Source organism: Physeter macrocephalus, chromosome 10 (assembly GCF_002837175.3).
Source record: "Physeter macrocephalus isolate SW-GA chromosome 10, ASM283717v5, whole genome shotgun sequence".
In the NCBI taxonomy this organism is placed as follows: Eukaryota; Metazoa; Chordata; class Mammalia; order Artiodactyla; family Physeteridae; genus Physeter; species Physeter macrocephalus.
The window spans coordinates 1,836,222-1,856,068 of record NC_041223.1 but is presented as its reverse complement, the minus strand read 5'-3'; the positions used below and the strand labels follow the sequence as shown (position 1 = coordinate 1,856,068).

General features: G+C 45.3%; 1 protein-coding gene and 1 long non-coding RNA gene across 16 annotated transcripts in view; one reads left to right on the top strand and one right to left on the bottom strand.

Annotated features, from left to right (window-relative positions):
* The window catches only part of AFDN (afadin, adherens junction formation factor), a 133,642-nt gene that overhangs the window by 76,130 nt on the left and 37,665 nt on the right, over window positions 1-19,847 (top strand). For 11 of the 15 annotated variants that reach the window (XR_008618312.1, XM_024122678.3, XM_028494762.2 and 8 more), the window contains exons 11-19: window positions 2,105-2,174; window positions 5,750-5,868; window positions 8,628-8,689; window positions 8,815-9,020; window positions 11,764-11,909; window positions 12,238-12,332; window positions 12,742-13,007; window positions 14,739-14,882; window positions 16,554-16,752. Coding sequence is in view for 14 of the 15 variants with exons in the window: in XM_024122678.3 (XP_023978446.1) it covers window positions 2,105-2,174; window positions 5,750-5,868; window positions 8,628-8,689; window positions 8,815-9,020; window positions 11,764-11,909; window positions 12,238-12,332; window positions 12,742-13,007; window positions 14,739-14,882; window positions 16,554-16,752 (1,307 nt within the window). In the remaining variant the exon portion in view is untranslated. Of the gene's footprint in view, window positions 1-2,104; window positions 2,175-5,749; window positions 5,869-8,627; window positions 8,690-8,814; window positions 9,021-11,011; window positions 11,033-11,763; window positions 11,910-12,237; window positions 12,333-12,741; window positions 13,008-14,738; window positions 14,883-16,553; window positions 16,753-19,847 lie in introns of all 15 variants that reach the window. The other 4 variants (XM_024122674.3, XM_024122672.3, XM_028494757.2 and 1 more) reach the window with 2 other exon arrangements.
* LOC114487020 (uncharacterized) lies at window positions 14,849-19,786 on the bottom strand. Its single transcript, XR_003681587.2, has 3 exons — window positions 17,425-19,786; window positions 15,547-15,671; window positions 14,849-14,923 (listed from the first exon to the last, which is right to left on the bottom strand). It is a non-coding gene; the product is annotated as an uncharacterized lncRNA (long non-coding RNA).

Genomic DNA, 19,847 nt, shown 5'->3' with positions numbered 1-19,847 from the left:
CCACTTGTTTATTTTGCTTTTGTTGCCTTTACTTTTTTGACAGATCCAAAAACTCATCATCAAGACTAGTGTCAAGGAGCTTACTGCCTATATTTTCTTCTGAGTTTATGGTTTCACATCTTACTCAAGGCTTTGATCCATTTTGAGTTAATTTTTGTGTTTGGTGTAAGATAGTGATCCATCCTCATTCTTTTGCATGTGGCTGTCCAGTGTTCCCAACACTTTTTATTGAAGAGACTGTCCTATATATTCTCTGTCATTGTATACTCTTGGCTCCTTTGTCATAGATTAATTGACCATATATGTGTGGGTTTATTTTTGGGCTTTCTATCCTGTTCCATTGATCTGTGTGTCTGTTTTTATGCTGATATCATTCTGTTCTGATTACTATAGCTTTGTACAATAGTATCGTTTGAAATCAGGGAGTGATTTGCTCTTTGTTCTTTTTCTTTATTCTTTCTCAAGGCTGCTTTCACTACTTGGGATCTTTTGTGGTTCCATACAGATTTTAGAATTGTTCTATTTTTGTGAAAAATGCTGTTGGAATTTTGATAGGGATTCCACTGAATGTATAGATTGCCTTGGATGGTATGGACATTTTAACAATATTAATTGTTCCAGTCCATGAGCACAAAATAACAAATATCTTCCATTTATTTGTATCTTCTTCAATTTCTTTGATCAGTGTCTTGGAGTTTTCAGTGTACTGGTCTTTCACCTCCTTGGTTAAATTTATTTTTAGGTGTTTTATTCTTTTTGATGCCTCTGTAAATGGGATTGTTTTCTTAATGTCTCTGATATTTTATTGTGTATAGAAACACAACATATCTTTGTTATTGGTTTTGAACCCTGCAAGCTTACTGGATTGGCTTATTCTAACAAATTTTTTTTAGTGGAGTCTTTAGGGTTTTCTGTGTGTAACATCTTGTCATCTGCAAATAGTGACAGTTTCCTTTATTTTCTGATTTAGATGGTTCTTATCTCTTTTTCTTGCCTAATTGCTCTGGCTTTGTTGAATAAAATTGGTGAGAGTGGGCATCCTTGTCTTGTTCCTGATCTTAGAGGAAATGCTTTCAGTTCTTCACGGTTGAGTATGCTGTTAGCTTAGGTTTGTCATACATGGCCTTTATGATGATGAGGGATGTTTCTTCTGTACCCACTTTGTGGAGAGTTTTTATCATAAATGGCTGTTGAATTTTGTCAGATCTTCTGCATATGTTGAGATGATCATGTGATTTTTTTATCCTTTTTGTTAACGTGGTGTACCACGTTGATTGATTTGTGGCTGTTGAACCATCTGTGCATCCCTGGAATAAATCACACTTGATCATGGTGTATGAGCCTCTTAACAGGTGTTTTAGGGCCCGTTTTCCCCTTTGGTTGGGCCTCTCTCATGAACTGGAATAAATGGATTGCATTCACCCTTCATTTGTGCCAAAGAGCTGTACCTTGCCTCAGGTTATTGACTCTTTAAAATGAGATTTTGTTTACATTCTGAACTAATTTTTCATAATGATAAGTTTAACAGTTTTGGTATTTTTGAGATATTCTTAAAAACTGTTTAGAATTACTCGGGATCTAATTATTGACATTATCAAAAATTTCTCCATTTCTTTATTTGTAGCCTAATGGTGGTATCCGTGAGCTTTTAAAAAACCATCAGCTTGGCTTTCAGGCAGGAGTCAGCTGGGCCTGTGCCCTGTCGTCACACACCCCGCACCCCACCCCGGCCTTCCCTGAGTCCACACGTGGGCTCCTGGCACCTCGGGCATCTGCGCTGTGTTTACGTGCCATTTGCAGCCTAGAGAGACTCACTGATGGAACAGCTTTCTCTTTTTTTCTTTATGCTTCCTTTCAATTTTTTGATATTAGTTTTCAAAAATCTGATCTCGAGAGTATTCAGTATACATTGGTAGGAAAAGTTCATAAAGTTACCAATAGTTTTTTAATTCATTAAGTTCATATTCTGACAGTAAAGTGATTTCTTGAAGATCTTTGAACATTGGGATATTTAGCTAACTATTCCTTTTGTATTATAAAGAAGAGACTACCTCTTATCGCTGGAAAGTTATTAATCTATGTATTTCGTTTTTTATCGCAACAGAATTGTTCAGGAGACAACTTTTGATTTAGGAGGAGATGTTCATAGTGGAACAGCATTACCAGCGAGCAAGGTAGGTGATTGTCTCTTACCTGTCAGGACTGTGTACGTTTGACGTAACAGGACGTCCTTGATGAATTATTGGTAACATACTCGTAAAAGTATTGTACAAACAGACTTTAATAGTGGCCTACGTGTGGGTGTCCTAACCACTTGTGTTTCTCGTGGTGATACGTGAACAGCAGACTGTCTTTTCCCCTAAGGCCGGGAGGTTGTGCTTTCTCTCCCAAGCAGTGTGTCCCAGGCTTGTCCTCTGTGTGACCAGCCTTTCTCGGTCAGGTCACCCCCAAAGATAACGGACTCCTGCTCTTCTTGCCTCAGCTGGGGTCCCAGCTCCCGCCTGTCACTTCACGTCCGTGGGTGCTGTGCTCTCTCTCTTGCACAGTTGGTTTACTTCTGTCCTCGTTCTGGTTCCTGACTGCTGGGTAACACCCCACGCCCAAACTTGGTGGACTGAAACAGCAGTCGTTTTGTTTCTTTGTAGCTGTGCAGAGCAGTTTGGACTCGGTCTGCTTGCTGGTCTTGCCGGAGGCTCCCTGTGTGGGATGGTTGGTGGCTGGGACCCCTCGGCCATCTCTCTCCACCGGGGTGGTGAACATCTTAGCGCCTCACGAGAAGCCCAGAGCTTCCAGGCCTTGGCTGGGGCGGCGTTCTGAGGCGGGCACGGCCTTGCTCCTTCCAGTGCGCCGTTCACGGGGGGCCCGGGCTCGGGGGCAGGAGCTCCTCACGTGTGGGTCATTTTCCGGCACCGGGACAGGTTTTTAAAACCCTTCCTGTCCTCTCCAGCTACTGCCCGTTTCCTACTCGTGTTCTCAGCACGGTTTCTGGCAGGGATCATTGGCGGTGGCCATGTCCACGGCCTGCGCTCCATCTCCTTTCCCGCTCCCATTTGACCCCTGCCCGTTCGTAGGGCCGCGCCTGTCTCGGGCACCGACACCCCCGGTTCCAGGTCCCGCGTGGTCTGTCTCAGCGGTGCCAGCACCACCCAGCGGGTGCACGCCCTCCGCCCCAGCGCCACTCTGGCCCCCGTCTCAGGGCATCTTCCTCCTCAGTCTGATTGGTGGGTCCCCCCCCGCCCCCACCGCCTGATTCTGAAATTGGGGACCAAGGCTTCAGACCTCGGGCCCCCCTCTTCTGTCGGTACCTGTTCCCCAGCTGATCTTAGACAGTTGGATGCCCTCTGTGTGCGCGCCACTACCGTCTTGGGTGCCAACCCCCCAGACTCTGCAGCACCCGTCACATTCAATGCAGCTGAGACAAACGGAGACTTTCTTTCTTAATGCACCTTCTCTCCCTCACCCTTCCCCACCTCGGGGTCCGACGTCCCATCCTCCAGCGTCCGCGGCATCGCTCGACAGAAACCCGTCGCAGGCCGCCCTGGTCCCCCTCCTCCCCTCACCTGGTCACCCCCTCACCCGGTCCTCGGCAGGTCCCGCCGGCTCGGCCCCTGCCCTCTGGCCCTCCTTTGTCCGTCGTCCCCGGGAGAGTCTGGCTCAGGCTGCAGCCATCCTGTGGCGGAGGGACCGCAGAGCTTCTTAGACGGCAGCCCCTCCTCTGCTCTCCCCTGGCCCGTCCTTCTCCTCCCGGCAGCTGAACCGAGGTAGTAAAGACGTGAATTAGACGTGGCTGCTGCCCTGCTTCCGAAGCCTCCGGCTGGTTTCTTGTCCGCCGTCGCACAGTCGTCACTCTGTGTCACACAGCTCCTGGGGCCCGGCCCCCTTCCCTCTCAGCCCAGCACGTGCCACCGCGGCTTCCGTTCCCGGGAAGCCCACCCCCGTCCCACCCGAAGGCCGGGTGTGCCCGCTTCTCGTGGAACGCTCTCTCCTCTGGGTGTCCCCCGGCGAGCCCCTTCCTACCTCGGACGTCACCTGAAGGCTCCTCCGTGAAGGAGTCTTCCTTGAGCGCCCTGGCACTAGTACACGCCGAACCTGAAGTTCTTCGTGCAGCCCTCGGTACCGAGCGCTGCTTGTTTGTTGATTGCCCGTGGAGTGTGGGCTCTGCGAGGGCAGCAGGGCTTGTGTGCTCACTGCTGCACTTCCGCTGCTTAGAAGGACGCCTAGTGGCGCATGAAAGTCCCAGCAAAGATCCGCTAAGCAATTTAACGAGTCAGTACTCTCAGAACCCAATATCATAACCATCTTTATAAAAAATTCTGCTTCTTATCAAAATGCATGGTCAACATAGAAAACTTGGTTAAATTGAGAAAACGTGTAAAAAAACCGAAAACAGTTCATCCACAGTTCATGGTTGGCTTTTGGTAAAATTTTGGTAGGTCCTTTTCTGAACTCTTTTATGCATGTGTGTGTTCATGTGTGTATTTTAACATGATTAAATCCTTCTCTACACACAGATACACGCCTTTCTTTCCTGCTTCCTTCAGCTGTTTTGTGAGCATTTGTTCTAAAGATCATTTGAAAACAGCTAAAGTGGTTTTGTAACATGTTAGTTTATAAACATATCAATTTATTTGTTCATTGCCTTACCATTATTCATTTATAACAATTTTTTATAGTCTAAATATTGCCATCCACTGACCAAGCAATTTTATTTCTGTAGCCATACCTTAACAAAGTAATTAATTACTGTGTGTGAATATGTGTGTGTGTGTGTGTGTGTGTATTTATATACACACACACACACAAACAAGCACAGCTATCCTGACACTTTATACTGATGAACATTTTAAACCTAATAAAAATTGGTTTAATGAACCTTGATGAATAGACAACAAAATGTTAATACAGCCATTACAATTCTGCAACATAAAAATAATATTACGAGATGTCTACAGCATAAGAAAAAGTGTCTTTTACAGAGTGTAGGCTGTGTAATGTCATTTATGGGCAATATAAAGAATGGAAAGATACATCCTGCACAATGTTAATCTCTGGTTGGTAAGGCCAGGATGATTTTTATTTACTTATCTGTGCTCAGTTTCTACAGTAAGGGATGTGGCAAGAAGTCGTACATAAATTTTTTGCTGCGGTGGATTTTTTACCTACATTTATTGATTCTGTTCTGGTTGTTTTCTGAATCTCAGTAACTCACCCCTGTGTCAGCCACAGGCGGGCTAGGGGTGGGCACTGCTCGGAGGGACTTGAGTATACTGTGTTGGGTTTGCTTTTTAGGTGGCTTTTCCCTGCGTTGGTTAAGGACAAGACGTAAGCCAGTTTCTGTACCGAATTCTTCTCTAGGGTTTGAGCCGTGATGAGTGAATTTTTACATCCTTCCTTAAAACGCACAAGTAAACAAAGACCTGCCTCTTCACATTGTGCACATACCCTGTCCACTGTGTCCTGACCCAAGAGAACTTTGTGGAGTCAGGTCGCTGCTATTCCTGTACTTTGTGCAGGGCCCTGGTGTGTGTGCCCCATGCCTGCATGCCTGTGTTTTAGAGCCGGACGGGGAAAGTGGCTGTCTGTGCTGTTATTCTCTCAGTGACTGTGCTCTTGGGTACACTGCTGCGCCCCTCCTGGCCTCTGCTGTCCCTCTGCGGCCCCGCCTGCCTTCCCCGCGACGCTGACCGAGTGTGAAGCGGGGTTGGTCCGCGTGCTGTGTTTAAACGCCCTGTGTTTCCCCTGCACTTAGAGCTCCTCCAGGCTGGACGGCGACAGGGGGCTGTCTGCCGCCAGCACCGCCGAGCGAGGGATGGTGAAGCCCGTGGTCAGAGTGGAGCAGCTGCCGGACTACCGCAGGCAAGAGAGCAGGTGGGAAATGGGTGCCTTTTTAATTGCGAAAGGAGTGGACGTGTACCTGGAGAGGGTTTGGGTTAAAGGTTACTCACTCTGGAGGGTTAGCTGACACTTACAGAATGTTAGCAGTACTTTAAGGTTATTTCCTTTTCATGTTACTGAATTGAAAAAAAAATGCTTCATCCACAATTGTATCCCTCACTTACATGCCATGGCCTCATCCAGTTGAAACGGGAGGCAGTTTGAATTAAGATGTTTCGATGTTAAATGTGCTACTTGGTAAAAACAGGGAGAAAGGGAATTTTTGTAGGATTTTAATATTTGATCACTTTGATATTTAGATAAGACTAATCATTTTACCCATTTCTAGAGGAAATCCTCACGTGTTTAAAAACACACAGAGCCAAAAATGCCGTTGAAGTTGAGTGTTTCAGAGTTACGGAGTGCCATCCTACTCTGTCTCACGGTCTGATGGCTCCCTGTTGATAGCCGGAGATGAGTCTGTTTCTCTGCTGGCATTGGTCTTGCCAAGTTTCTTTGAACAGAGAACTTAGACCTTTTATTATTTCCTTTTCTTAAGATTTTTAAATATATCTCACCTGAAGTCAGAATTCTATTTCCTTGTGGCTTCTAAAATTGTTTCAGTGTTGGAAAGCATGGTGGTTCATTGTAGGTGCTGGGCCCTCCTGCTCGGACAGAAACGGGAGCTTGGTGTGAATACTCTCATGATCAGCAGTGGAACCAGGAACGCTCGTCTTTTGGTGCTATTCAGATTTTTGATGAGGCCATTCTGACTGTTCCCTTTCACAGATCCGGTAACCAAGGCGTTAGCTGAGGCAGGTCACTTACCGGTTTGGTGACAAGCGACTGATACAGTTCTTAAGTTTTCCATCTTGCAGCAGAGGGCACTGTACATATCATAGTAATTAAATCTGTAGACTCATCTGGGAATCTCAAGTTTTTACCTCATTTTTATTATGGGCTTTTGGTTATTATTCAGTATTTTTGTGTGTGAATTTTTTTACAATTACAATATGAATCATTATACATGGAGAATTTTTTTTTAGATATAATAATAAATAGCCTACTTTCTGTGTCCATACTTGTTTTTGGTAGTGTATTCTAGAATTAGATGTTCGGAATGGTGAATTCGTATTATAAGGCGTTAACCTCCGTTGACTTATAAGGTGATCAAGAGGTGTGCACCATAGTTCTTAGCCCATAAACACTTGAATAAGCAAATAATCGATAGGGGAGGGGAAGATTGATTAGGGTAATGTTTTTAGGATATGCAAAATTAGTAAGTATATACTTATTAACTTATTAATACAGTTAATAAATATATGATAATATAGTGTCAGAATAGCCATATGATGATTAATTGTATGTCAGAAATTATTTTTTCCTGTGAGCATATATTTTAATTAAGTTTTTTGTAAGGTCATATTCTTTTGTTTTGCTAAGACTTGTTTAAGTTTTATTGGAACTATAAATATGTGTTGCTTTGTTGATGTGAAGACAGTGATGGAAACAGTTGGTTCTTCCCATTTTCAGTCTCTGTATTTTTCGTGTATATAATACATTGTCAGTGTAAGCAGTTCTTCTTCGTTGGTATGGTCATAAAAATCTAAGTGGCTTTCATGAGCGATTAAATACTAACCTTAGTCAAGGAAAAAATTATGAATGATGGAAAAGACTTTTAAAGTATCACTGACACATTTTTAAAATTTTTTCAATGAGAATTTAAATTCCTTATTTTTAATAGATTTGTTGAAGTGATGAAGCATTAAAAAAATTGGTAAAATTTATCCAGGTTCACGTTATGGGTATTAAATTGAAAATAACTGCTTAGCTACAGTTTCAGATGTTTACAAAATACGGCAGCATAAGAAAGACATATTAAAATAACTGAGCTTTTGGATTACTTCTGTTTCTAAGAGCATTTTTGTACCTAAATTACTGAGTTAAATCCAAATTAGTAAATCATGGACTGGATAATAAACTTTGAAGCATGTAATTTGGTGAAAAGAAGGTTTTTGTTTTTACTTTTCATGCTTATGATAGTTTGAATGAACTCACATTATATTTCTCCTTATTCATCTTTTGGTGCTTGGAGAAGATGAGGATGGAGGGACCAGAACATTTGTTGTTGGGAAGGAATTACTTTAGTCCGCCTGTCTGTACCTGCAGGTCTGTAGTGGTCAGCTGTGTTGGTCATGCTACGGCGTGCTCACTGTGCACTTGGACAGATGCTAACACTGAGTGGCCGAGGGCACCTGGACTGGCAGGGGTCACGTGTCGAACCTTTATTGGGAGAGAAAGGCGATGTCTAGCTCTTAGGACACTTTTCTTTTTCCTGTGTGAGAGCTCAGTTTCAAGCTCAGCGTGGTTTAGATTTTCTCCGTGTCTCCCAGCAGTGTCTCTTCATTGTCACTTGAGCCATCGCGGTAGCAGGTGCCTGGCAGCCTGATCTCTCTGCTCCACACGACGTCTTCATCAATAATAAAGAAACAGGGTCAGATCTGTTCTCCTGATGGAAGCAGATACTTCAAGGACCTGACCTCTGTGAGGAGCTGGGACGCGGTCCCTCCCAGTTCACTCATTTGAACGTTTGAATAGGTTCCACATGAAAACCAGTCATTGGGCTGTGTATTATTTGAAAAAATTTTATATAGAGACATTTAAGAAATAGTTGCAGAAATCTGCACTGGTTGTCGGTGATGTTATTAGCTAATGTGACCGGATTTTAAGAAATGGCCACTTTCCTCTTTCAGAACTCAGGACACTCCTGGGCCTGACCTAATACTGCCTGCAAGCATTGAATTCAGGGAAAGTTGTGAGTAATTTCAGATTCCATTGGTAGTGAATTACTTCTTGTTCCATTTTTCTCCATCTGATTTTCATGGGGTTTTTTTTGTTCTTTTTTTTTTTTTCTTCTTCTTTTTTGCAATCTTTTCACAGCTGAAGATTCATTTTTATCCGCCATTATAAATTACACTAATAGCTCTACAGTCCATTTTAAGTTGTCACCTACGTACGTGTTATATATGGCGTGTCGGTATGTATTGTCCAGCCAGTACAGACCCGATGTCAGTCCCGCAGAACGGACACACAAAGTGATTGCCATTGTCAACAAGATGGTGAGCATGATGGAAGGGGTCATTCAGGTAAGCGCCAGCCTGCAAAGCCGTGCCAGTTCAATGACCGCGTTTATAATTTTTAAATCAATTAAGTTAGTTTTTTTTAACATTTCAGATTTGTTTACGTTTGACTTCATCTTAAGAATTTTTTTCTAAAACGAAAGTTACATAAGTAGGATTAGAAATTGTGTAGCTTTAAAAGTTGAAGAGAAATGTAAACTTCTTTTCTGTTTCTTCCCTACCTACAAAATTTAAAATAAGGGAAGAGAAACTGTACATGGTAACATAATGATCATGAAAAAGACCCTTGAAATTACACTAGTTGTGAGAAGGCATTGAGAATTTAAAAAATAATCATAAATTACTGAGGTGAAATTCACGTAACATAAAATGAACCATTTTAAAGTGAGTAGTTGGGTAGCATCAGTACATTCACAGTGTTGTGCAGCCTCCTGAACTTGGTTCCATAGCTTTTCCATCACTCCAGACAAACCCCTCACCCACCGAGCAGTTTCTCTCCATTACCCGCCCCATCAGTTCCTGACACCTTCTTAGAATTTTTTAATGGTAATGAAAAAGGACTTGTTCTTTTATAATGAGCCTCTACTAGGAGGTTGGTAGTTAGCATCTGGGTTTTTTGATAGCACTTGTGTGGGTATAATGGACCTCATGACATTTCTCACGATGAAAATCAGATTCAAATTCTTTCATAAACCACTTTTTAAATTTGCAGGAAGTAAGGATATTCTCTTGGCAGAATGGTTTGTTTCCTTTAGTACTGTCTTGTCTATAGTGGATAAAATTGGCATAGTAGTTTTCCAGACTTCTAGATAACTTGGAGATTTAAAGTCCTTAAAAGTAAATTTACAGATTTTTTTAAAAAGTGTTCCTAAATCACTTGTTAACACTATTTATTATTCAGCTGTGAAACTCTAGGTATATAATGTTACATAACATGGCTGGATGGTTTGATTGTTTTTCACCTGTCAGGATACTTTTCAAACTAGAAAAGACTAGTTTGAGGCAAACTCGTCTTTTAATTCCCTCAGAACTGTTTTAAAAGGCCAGACGTTTCCAAGAAAGGTTCCTTTTATGTTTGAGTGGTTAGCCTATGAATTTGAGGAGGTTATGAGTCTTCTACCCAAGTGAGGAAACAGATAAAAAGGAAAGTCATTTTATTTGGATACCATTTTGTTACTCTCTTATTTTATAGACAGATGTGGATTTCCTTTCCAGTTGTCATTCAGAGCCATTGTCTGTCTTCCATCACGCTTGGATTTCAAATTATCAAACTCCCATCAGCAAACTACTTTTGATGGACTTTTCTTAAGTAGGCAGTGAAATCACCATTATCTGGACAAGCCTTTCAGACTTTAGATTTAGGTTCAGTATGTGATTGGAGATCTAAAAATCTTCAATATTTAGTTTGAAGATCTAAAAATCTTCAATTTTTAGAGAGAAATTATGGAATAATTAAAATTCTTTCATTTGTAAAAACCTACTTTCAAAAAACAAGTTACTCCTTTCTAGTATAGAAATAATACGTTTTTAATACATTTTTAAGTTCTCAGCTCTTACTGTTTCTGCTGGTCTTTCTTGTCTCTTCATTCTTATTAACTGATCCAGGAGAATAGACTCTCAAGTTGTGTACGTTTAAATCGTCTCAAACACGCAACGCTGTTAAGAGATGTTAAGAAGTCCTTTTCTTTGTAAATCTTTTAAAGAGATCAGAGTATTCATTTGTTTATTGTAACACCTTCTTAATAGATAAACTCTAGGAATTCCCTTCGTTATTGTGCCAGTTTTAAGAACATAAAACTAATCGTTTATGCCCTAGACTTCCAAAGCTGCCTCAGAACTGTAAATGAGTGTGTAACATGGGAATAGCGTAACTAAATGTCGTACCCTCATGTCGTACCTTCATGTTAGTGTTTTGATTTTTTTTTTTAACTATCATGATTGTTTACAAGTTTCTTTCTCTCGTTCTGCTTGGTTTCCCCGCGTCTGTTTTTCTCCAGGAAGTAGACCAGGTTGATCAGGTAGGACATACTGCTGGGAGCCGATCCTGGCTGTGTTGGCTTAGCTGAGTTTCTCATGCTGCTTCCATGTCAAAGTACAACAACAACTGGACCGAGGCTCATAACACTCATTTGGCAGCTGGAACATGCAGTACTAAAATCCTTTTTTGACTGTGCAACCTTTATCAGCATTTCATAACTTTTGCTTAATGCACTTCAGTGTGGATATGAAATGACAAAAGTTCTGTTTCTTCTCTTTATTTATCCTTGGTTCCTATTCTTTGGATCTCATCTGAGGTTGCCTGGCCTGCACATGTGGTCGGGAGATGACACGATAGATCAGTACTTGATACCGAGTTGCTTGGTGTCCAAGCCAGTGACTTTGAGTATCAGGGTGGCTGTTGGGTAACCATGGATACATGTGTGTATACTTCACAGATTACCAGATAATGCACAATCTCCAATTTGGTGTTGTATTATTTGATACCTCCTTTCCCCCACTGATTCCATAAATTGTAGCTCATTAGATCCGTGTCTATACATGAATCCTAAGAAGTTGCAGTGGGTTTTTACTTTCCATTGCTATGTATGTACCCAAATTCCTCTGCAAGTATCTGGTATCTGTGGTAAATACCTTGGTGAAAATGGGAAGGTACTGGTCTATCTTCAGCAGCTTTTCAAGAGCATTCCTTTTTATTTTTATTATTGTTGTTTGTCCTGTGGTTGCTTATGGAAACGTGTTCTGTCTACAGAAACAGAAGAATATTGCAGGGGCACTTGCTTTCTGGATGGCAAACGCATCTGAGCTTCTCAACTTCATAAAGCAGGACCGAGATCTTAGTCGAATCACGTTGGACGCCCAGGATGTTCTAGCACACTTGGTTCAAATGGCCTTTAAGTAAGAACGTGTGTTTGGAGATGATACTATTCTGTGAAGATTTAAATCATGTTTTCTGGTTAAATTTTCAAAACTAATTTTAAGGGTTTTTATTTACCCTAATTGAAGATGGATATCAAGAAGCATAAATAACTATATGCAAAATGTGTTGATTTAATAAATTTAATTCAATTAGCTATGTTTCAAGAATCCTGAGAGTAGAACTATTACATATATTTTTTACATGGAAGATATTTCTAAACAGTACGAATTGTTTCACTTGTGATGTTATGTCTGATAACAGCAGGGCGTCATTCTGAGATTATTAAAGTTGTTTATGTATTTTCAGATACCTGGTTCACTGTCTTCAGTCAGAACTGAATAATTACATGCCAGCCTTTCTGGACGACCCCGAAGAGAACAGTCTGCAAAGACCAAAAATAGGTTGGGGTTCTCTTTTTCTCCTTCGTCCCCTCCTTCCCTCCTTCTCCTGCTTGTTCAGCTTCATTTTAATATTCGCTCTATGTGAGGGGGAGGTATTAGGAAAATAAATGAGACATCCTACTGGATTTGGCATTCTTTAAATAATAAATTGTAATCACCGTGTGTCTTGTTTAAGAAGAGTTCTCGTTTTGCCGCATCATGCTGGTGCGACATCAGACTTCCCCAGAAGTCTGTCTGGGTGAACTTAAGTAGATCCAGTTCATACCGCTACGTATTGGTAGTTCGAGACCGCGCCACTGCTTCCTGTTGGAATGAGGTTGCTGTTCTAAAGAGGTTGAACAGACGTCATCGCGCGTTTACCGCTAATTCCGGAGCCCTCTCGGTGACGCAGTGCCGTCTCTCTGCACAGACGACGTGCTGCACACGCTCACGGGGGCCATGTCGCTGCTGCGCCGCTGCCGGGTCAACGCTGCGCTGACCATCCAGCTCTTCTCCCAGCTCTTCCACTTCATCAACATGTGGCTGTTCAACAGGCTGGTGACCGACCCCGAGTCGGGGCTGTGCTCCCACTACTGGGGCGCCATCATCCGCCAGCAGCTCGGGCACGTGGAGGCCTGGGCGGAGAAGCAGGGCTTGGAGCTGGCAGCCGACTGTCACCTCAGCAGGATCGTGCAGGTGGGTGGTCCCAGCCCCGCTTCCCCGCGCAGCGGGCGCTGTCGTACACGTCTCTGGTTCTATCACGGGGGGAACGTGGACTCCGCAGAACTCGGCACCCTCCTTTTGGGGTTTTTCACGTGTACAGATAATGAAACGGTGGTTTATTAGTTTGCCTGGGTTGCTTGAACAAAGTACAACAAATTTGGTGGCTTAAACAGCAGAAATGTATTGTCTCTGGAGGCCAGAAGTCTGAGATCAAGGTCAGGGCACGTTGGTTCCCGCGAGGGAGAATCTGCTCCAGGCCTCCGTAGGCTCTGCTGGCTGTTGGCAGTCTTTGGTGTCCCCGGGCTTGTGGACACACCACCCCTCCCCGTCTCTGCCGTTGTCTTCCTGGGGCCTCTTCCTGGACGCACATCTGTGTCCAAACGTCCGCCTTTTATAAAGACGCCAGACCTACTGACCTGATTTAACTTGATTCCTTCTGTTATCGTGTCTCCAAATAAGGTCACATTCTGAGGTAAACAGGGTTAGGACTTCCCCATGTGAATTTTGGAGGACACAGTACAGCCCGTAACAGGTGGTGCTCAGTAGAATAAATACCTTAAAGGGTTTTTTAAATTGAGAATAGTAAGGTATATTTCATAAAGCTCCATACTGAAAGATAAATTCCAATTTGAAAATGGATGATGATTGCCTCTTTAAGAATACAAAGCCAGGTAACCGCAGAGCAAAAACCGATAGCAGATACACAGATAAAGAGAAAGGAATCCAAGCACACCACTCCAGAAAATCATCAGATCACCAGGAACGGAGCAAGAGAAGAAGAAAGGGACAGAGGAGTACAGAGGAGCCGTGTCCTGATGGCTTACCCAGCTCTAGGAATTTCCTAGGTATTCAGAGACTCGGAGCTGGTATTTTGCAGTTAGGGAAATGAGTATCTAGAGTCTCATACCCTAGGACATTTTTTTTAGTATTATTACAGTGTGTAATTTTGTATTTTTTTCTCAGTCTCTTAAAAAGGTTTCGTTTCGAAAGAGGTTTCTGCCCTCTTACTTTGATTGAATCAGCGAGTTATTAAAAAGGTCATTACAGGGACTTCCCTGGTGGTCCAGTGGGAAAGAATCCACCTTACAGTGCAGGGGACGTGGGTTCGATCCCTGGTCCGGGAACTGGGGTCCCACATGCCGCGGGGCAACTAAGGCTGCGCGCCACAACTGCCGAGCTCGTGCGCCTCCGCTAGAGAGCCCACGTGCCGCAAACTACAGAGCCCACGCACCACAACTAGAGAGAAGCCTGCCCACCACAACGGAAGATCCCACGTGCCTCAACTAAGGCCCAACGCAGCCAAAAATAAATAAATTAAACAAACAAATAATAAATAAATAAATCTTTTTAAAAAGAAGTCATTACAGTGGTATTTTACTCAGACCTTAGTAATTGGTGATCTTAATGGTTAAATAAATGTTTAAGTTTCTAAGAAGTTTTAAATGCTCTCTGAACATAAATTATTGAGTCTCATTATAAACGTATATTTTAATAAAACAAAGAGTTCATCTAAAAACCTTTACGATGCTTTGAGTTCAGTTTAACACATATAGGTAACGTTAATGGAACTGTATTTTCTTAAAAACACCCTGCATTTCAAAATCAAATTAGCAAGTTATTGCAGTTTTACAAATGTTATGTAAAGGGGAATATTGATGAATCACTTTTAAATCATGATATTTCATGTTGCTTATTCTAAAATAGGCAACCACTTTGCTCACGATGGATAAGTACGCACCCGATGACATCCCAAATATAAACAGTACCTGCTTCAAGTTAAATTCACTGCAACTTCAAGCCTTACTTCAGAATTACCACTGTGCACCCGATGAGCCTTTTGTCCCTACAGTAAGTGACAGCACCACACTCCCACTCCATGCGGGCTGTGTCTGCACAGGGAAATGTGGAGAAAAGGGAAAATTTATGTAATCAGTTCCCTTATTTCTTTAGTAAATAAGATAATTCACTTGGTCATCTCGCGAGGTCACTTTTGCTATTGATGTCTGTATGAGTTAGGGGTCGGTGCAAGAAGTGGAAACTACATAAGCATGTTAAGTAGAAAGGGATTTAATTTGGGGAATGAGGTGGTTGGAAAACGGTTGGAAAGCCAGGGCGGGGAGTGAGGAAGTTGCCCTGACAGCTGAGTTCTCGGGCACGGCGCCGTGACCTGAGACCCCGAGTGCCATCCTTGCGTTCACGCAGCAGCTGCAGGGCCTCCCCAACCTGTGCAGAGGTGTCTGTCTGCCTGGTAAAACCCAGGTTCTTGTCCAGAACAGAGTCTGCTGTTTGGGGATGCCTCCTAGAAGGGACGGAGGGTGAGAAACACAGAAAACAGTTTGTGCTGCAGCCTACTCTCTATAGAGAGGAACGCTGCACGCGCTCGCCACCACCGTTAACCTCAGCTGGGCGCAGGTGCCCCGAGAATTCGGTAGAGAGGTAACCTAATTACGGATGCATTGATCTCCAGGGTGGCGTTTATGCCTACAGAAGACAGGTACAGAATCGCCCAAACCTGGAAACCACCACCTGTCCCCAAGTAGACCGAGTCGCAGTCCGGTAGAGGAGCCTAACGTGGCCGCACAGCAACACAGGAAGTCAGACACCGGCTCTACACCCTGGGCTTCCCTTTGCACGGACCTGGGGACACGGGAGGACGCGGGTTAGAAGCCTGGATGGCCGACACTTAGGGGATGGAGGACAGGGCAGTGAGGGCGGCTTCGCAGTGGGTGTGGTTCGGTCCCCCAAGCGGGCTGGTTGGCGGGGGCGGGGTGTTCGTGCGCTCAGCTTTACAGTTAGGATTTGTGAACCGTCCTGTGTGTACGTTATCTCACTAAAACCCATAAACCCATAATAAGGCAACAACCTCTGCATAAGCTGGGAATAGATGTTTTTGTCCTGATTTTCTTTTTTACATTTAACATTGTGTGAGCTTTTTCCGATGTCGTTAAGTATAAAAATAAGGTTATTAGCAACTGGACGTTAAAAATCGTGCATGGGCTTCCCTGGCGGCGCAGTGGTTGAGAGTCCGCCTGCCGATGCAGGGGACACGGGTTCGTGCCCCGGTCCGGGAGGATCCCACGTGCCGCGGAGCGGCTGGGCCCGTGAGCCGTGGCCGCCGGGCCTGCACGTCCGGAGCCTGCGCTCCGCGACGGGAGGGGCAGCAATAGTGAGAGGCCCGCGTACCGCAAAAAAAAAAAAAAAAAATTAAAAAAAAATTGTGCGAGGAAAATATTATTTTTGAGAAGGGAAAAAGACTGTTTTCTTGTGATTGAAGAATTTCTGTTTAAAACTACAGATCTTTTGAAATTAGTAATTAATATGGTAGCTGATATATTAAGAGTATGTGCTGTGCTCGTGTTTTATTGCTTTACAGACTGATTTGAACTGTTGATAGATTTGTTCTCCCTGCGTGTGTGCGTGTAGCCACGCCACGTGTGGTTCAACGTTTTTCTGACAGCTGCAGGTCAGCTGCGCCCATCGCCGAGCGTGTCCTTAGCTCTGTGTCTGTTCTCCAACTAGGACCTGATGGAGCATGTGGTGGCTGTGGCAGAGAACACAGCCGACGAGCTGGCACGCAGTGACGGGCGGGAGGTGCAGCTGGAGGAGGACCCCGACCTGCAGCTGCCGTTCCTTCTGCCCGAGGATGGCTACTCCTGCGACGTCGTCAGAAACATCCCGAACGGCTTACAGGAGTTTCTGGACCCTTTGTGCCAGAGAGGTGGGTGGCGGTGCCCACACCTGGCATCGAGCTGGCCCGCATGCAGGCGAGCCTTGCACTCGTGTGTCGGTGTGTGTCAGCCCACCCGTGTTGTGTGTGCCCTGTGCGCTCCTGGAAAAGCTGGGGGTCCGGCGGCTTGGAAGGGAGCGGTCCCGTGGGGACGTGGGGTCAGGGCCGTGCCGACCACGGGGCCCTGGGTGTTGACCCGGCCGCCCGGGAGCACTGCTCCTCTGCTCGCCTGGTGTCGCGGTTACAGCAGGCGGGGCCTTGGCTGCTCCTCCCTTCTGGGTTCCCTGTGAGCCTGGGAGCTCCATCTGTCCTATAAACCCGCACCGCAAGTTTTGTTGGCGCCCCCAGAGCAGAGCAGTCAAGAGCAGCACCAGCCTTAGAACCAGACGGCCTGAGCTCTGACCCCACTGTCACCTTTGACCTCCCCCCGTGCAGTGGGCGTGTCGACGGTGCCCCCCCCACGGGGCTGTCTTGAGGATTGAGCAGGTTGCTGAGTGTGGAGCCCCTGGCACTGTGGCACGGGGCGAGCCCGTGCACGTCACGATGCCAGGCTCGCACACGCGTGTATGCCGACGCACGGGCACGGCGCAGCTCGTTTCCCGCTTTTACTCTATGCCCTCTGTCCACTCTTGATGATGTGTACCGAGGAAGACACAGGCTGACCTCGGAGGCGTCGTGGGTCTGGTTCCAGGCCATGGCGATGAAGAGGATGCCGCAAGAAATCAAGGCGCGTGAAACTCTGGTTCCCAGTGCATGTGCGGAAGTTACATTCACACCTGTAATCCGTCTGTTAGGCGTGCAGAAGCGTTACATCTGAAAAGCAATGGACATGCCTTCAGTAAAAAAGTACTTTATTGCTGAGAAATGCTGATCGCCGCCCAAGCCTTCAGCAGGTCTTAGTCATCACAGGTTGATCGCAGGTCACCGTGACACACATGATGATAATGGAAAAGTTTGAAAGAGTGCAAGAATTACCAGAATGTGACACACAGACACGAAGTGAGCAAATGCTGTGGGGAAAGTGGCGTCGATAGCCTTGCTTGATGCAGGGCTGCCACAGACCTTTCCATCTGTAGGGGAAACAATCTTGGCAAAGCGCAACAAAACGAGGTCTGCCTGTACCACAGTTATACCTGAACCACGATCTTTTAAATTCGACCAGGTTTCACTTCTAGTCGGCTGTTTTTGTGTAATGTGGAGCTCAGATGAGTAGCAAAAGAGATGCAAAATTTAGGAGTTAACTTTTCTATTATTTTTTTTTTTTTTGCTTAAATTAAGGTCCGTAGATATATAAATATATAAACTTAGAGTGAGTGTGATTTTTAACTTCAGTGAGTGTTTCACTCGCCACAATAGGTCTTTACATCTTCAAAGGTTTTGATCGTTTTAAAAAATTCATTTTATGAAGGCTGCTGCTTGTAACGAAATGTGTTTGTACAGCAGCTGGCGGATGTGTCTATAACCCTGCCCGGAGCACTGACTGAGCTCTTGGTGCTGTCCTGGGAGAAGCACAGGCAGGGTGGGATATGGTTCTTAAAGCATCGGTGTGTGTGCAGGATGGAGGGGCGGGAGCAGCGGTGGGCCGGCAGAGCCCTCAGTTCAGCCCTGACTCCGGGACGAGCGGGCCGGAAGGAAGGGGTGCGGGCTGCAGGCACGTCTGAGAGAGCTTCAGTCGGGTGGCGGGGGTCCCTGAGCCGCGGTGGCCCGAGCGGGGGGCCTGGGAGGGAAGTGGTGGCCGGGGAAGCCGCTTTGGGGTGTCCTCCCTGCTCCCGTGGGCTCCCCGACACTCACGCAGCAGCCCTGCACCTTCACAGCCGGGCTGGTTCCTGCTCTCCTGCTCTGAACGTCCCCGTCACCTCCCGTTGGGCGAGGCACCATCTCCTGCCAGTCCTGGCCCCCTACCTGCAAATACACGAGCCATGTTCCTAGTACTAGGCCGTGCGCTGTGCGTCCATGTGGCCGCTGCCTGCGTCTGCTGCTCTTCCCGCTGTCTGACTCCCGGCAGGGCCCTATTTTCTGAAATTCCAGCCAGCACCCCTTTGTCTGCGGACGCAGCCTCTCCCTCGCACTGCTGCCGCCTTCCCCACCCGTGGTTCTTCCCTTCTTTGGTGATACTTGGTGCCAGCGTGTGAGCCCTCTGTGTGCGTCCGTCTCCGTGTTGGAGTGCGAGTCCCGCGGGACAGGCTGGCGGTCACCCCTGCTCTCCGCCTGCTCAGTGCCAGGCAGAGGGCCATCGGGGCCACGTGCTGGCAGAGCTGCTCTTCAGGGCCTTGTGAATAAGCCTGCGGAGGCTGACTCACCAGCCCCCGTCGGACGTGCTAGGCGTGCTGGGTGCCCAGCTGCCGGCTCCACAGTAGGTGCTGCGGAGAAAGTCTTTGCCAGCCCGGGGGCAGTGCGATCCTGACCGGATGATGCCATTTCCCCCGTGACTTCCCCTGAGGCTTTCCTGAATGATTCACTGTAGGGCGTATGTGGTATTTCCTCACCATGTAGGCAGCCCCACGCTGTTTTCATACATCTTAGATGATAATGTAGCCAAGTACAAAGCTGCTTTTAAATAACACTTATGGAGAACTGGGTGTTTTCTCCTATGACGTCAGCGGTTTTAACTCTTCATGCTCAATTTTTTGTAAGCCGAAGAAAGAACTGCTGTGTGCTCTCAATTTATGTTCCTTTGGCTTTTTCGTGTCATACGATTCTATGAGAGAAGCTATAAAACCAGCACGGACTCATACCTGACCTGAGATGCGTCCCTGATGCTGAGAAAGTAAACCATCTGTGTGCACATGGTCCCGACGTCGTGCAAACCTGATGTTTAAAAAATTAGAAAATGACAACTGTTGACGTTTCAAAACCGTGAGAAATGATTCCCTAAAACATGGGAAAGAGAAGTAAATTGTAGGTAATATTTCAATGAAACTGGATTGAAACAGTGATTTTTTTTTTTGAAAGAAAAGGACTAAAACTAAGTAAAAATAACTTGTACCTATATTTTAATTGAGTATATTTGTGATGTCTTCTTTTCTCTCTGCCACAAACAACCTCATAACTGTCCAAAGTTAACAGCCCAAGTGATCCTTGCTGGT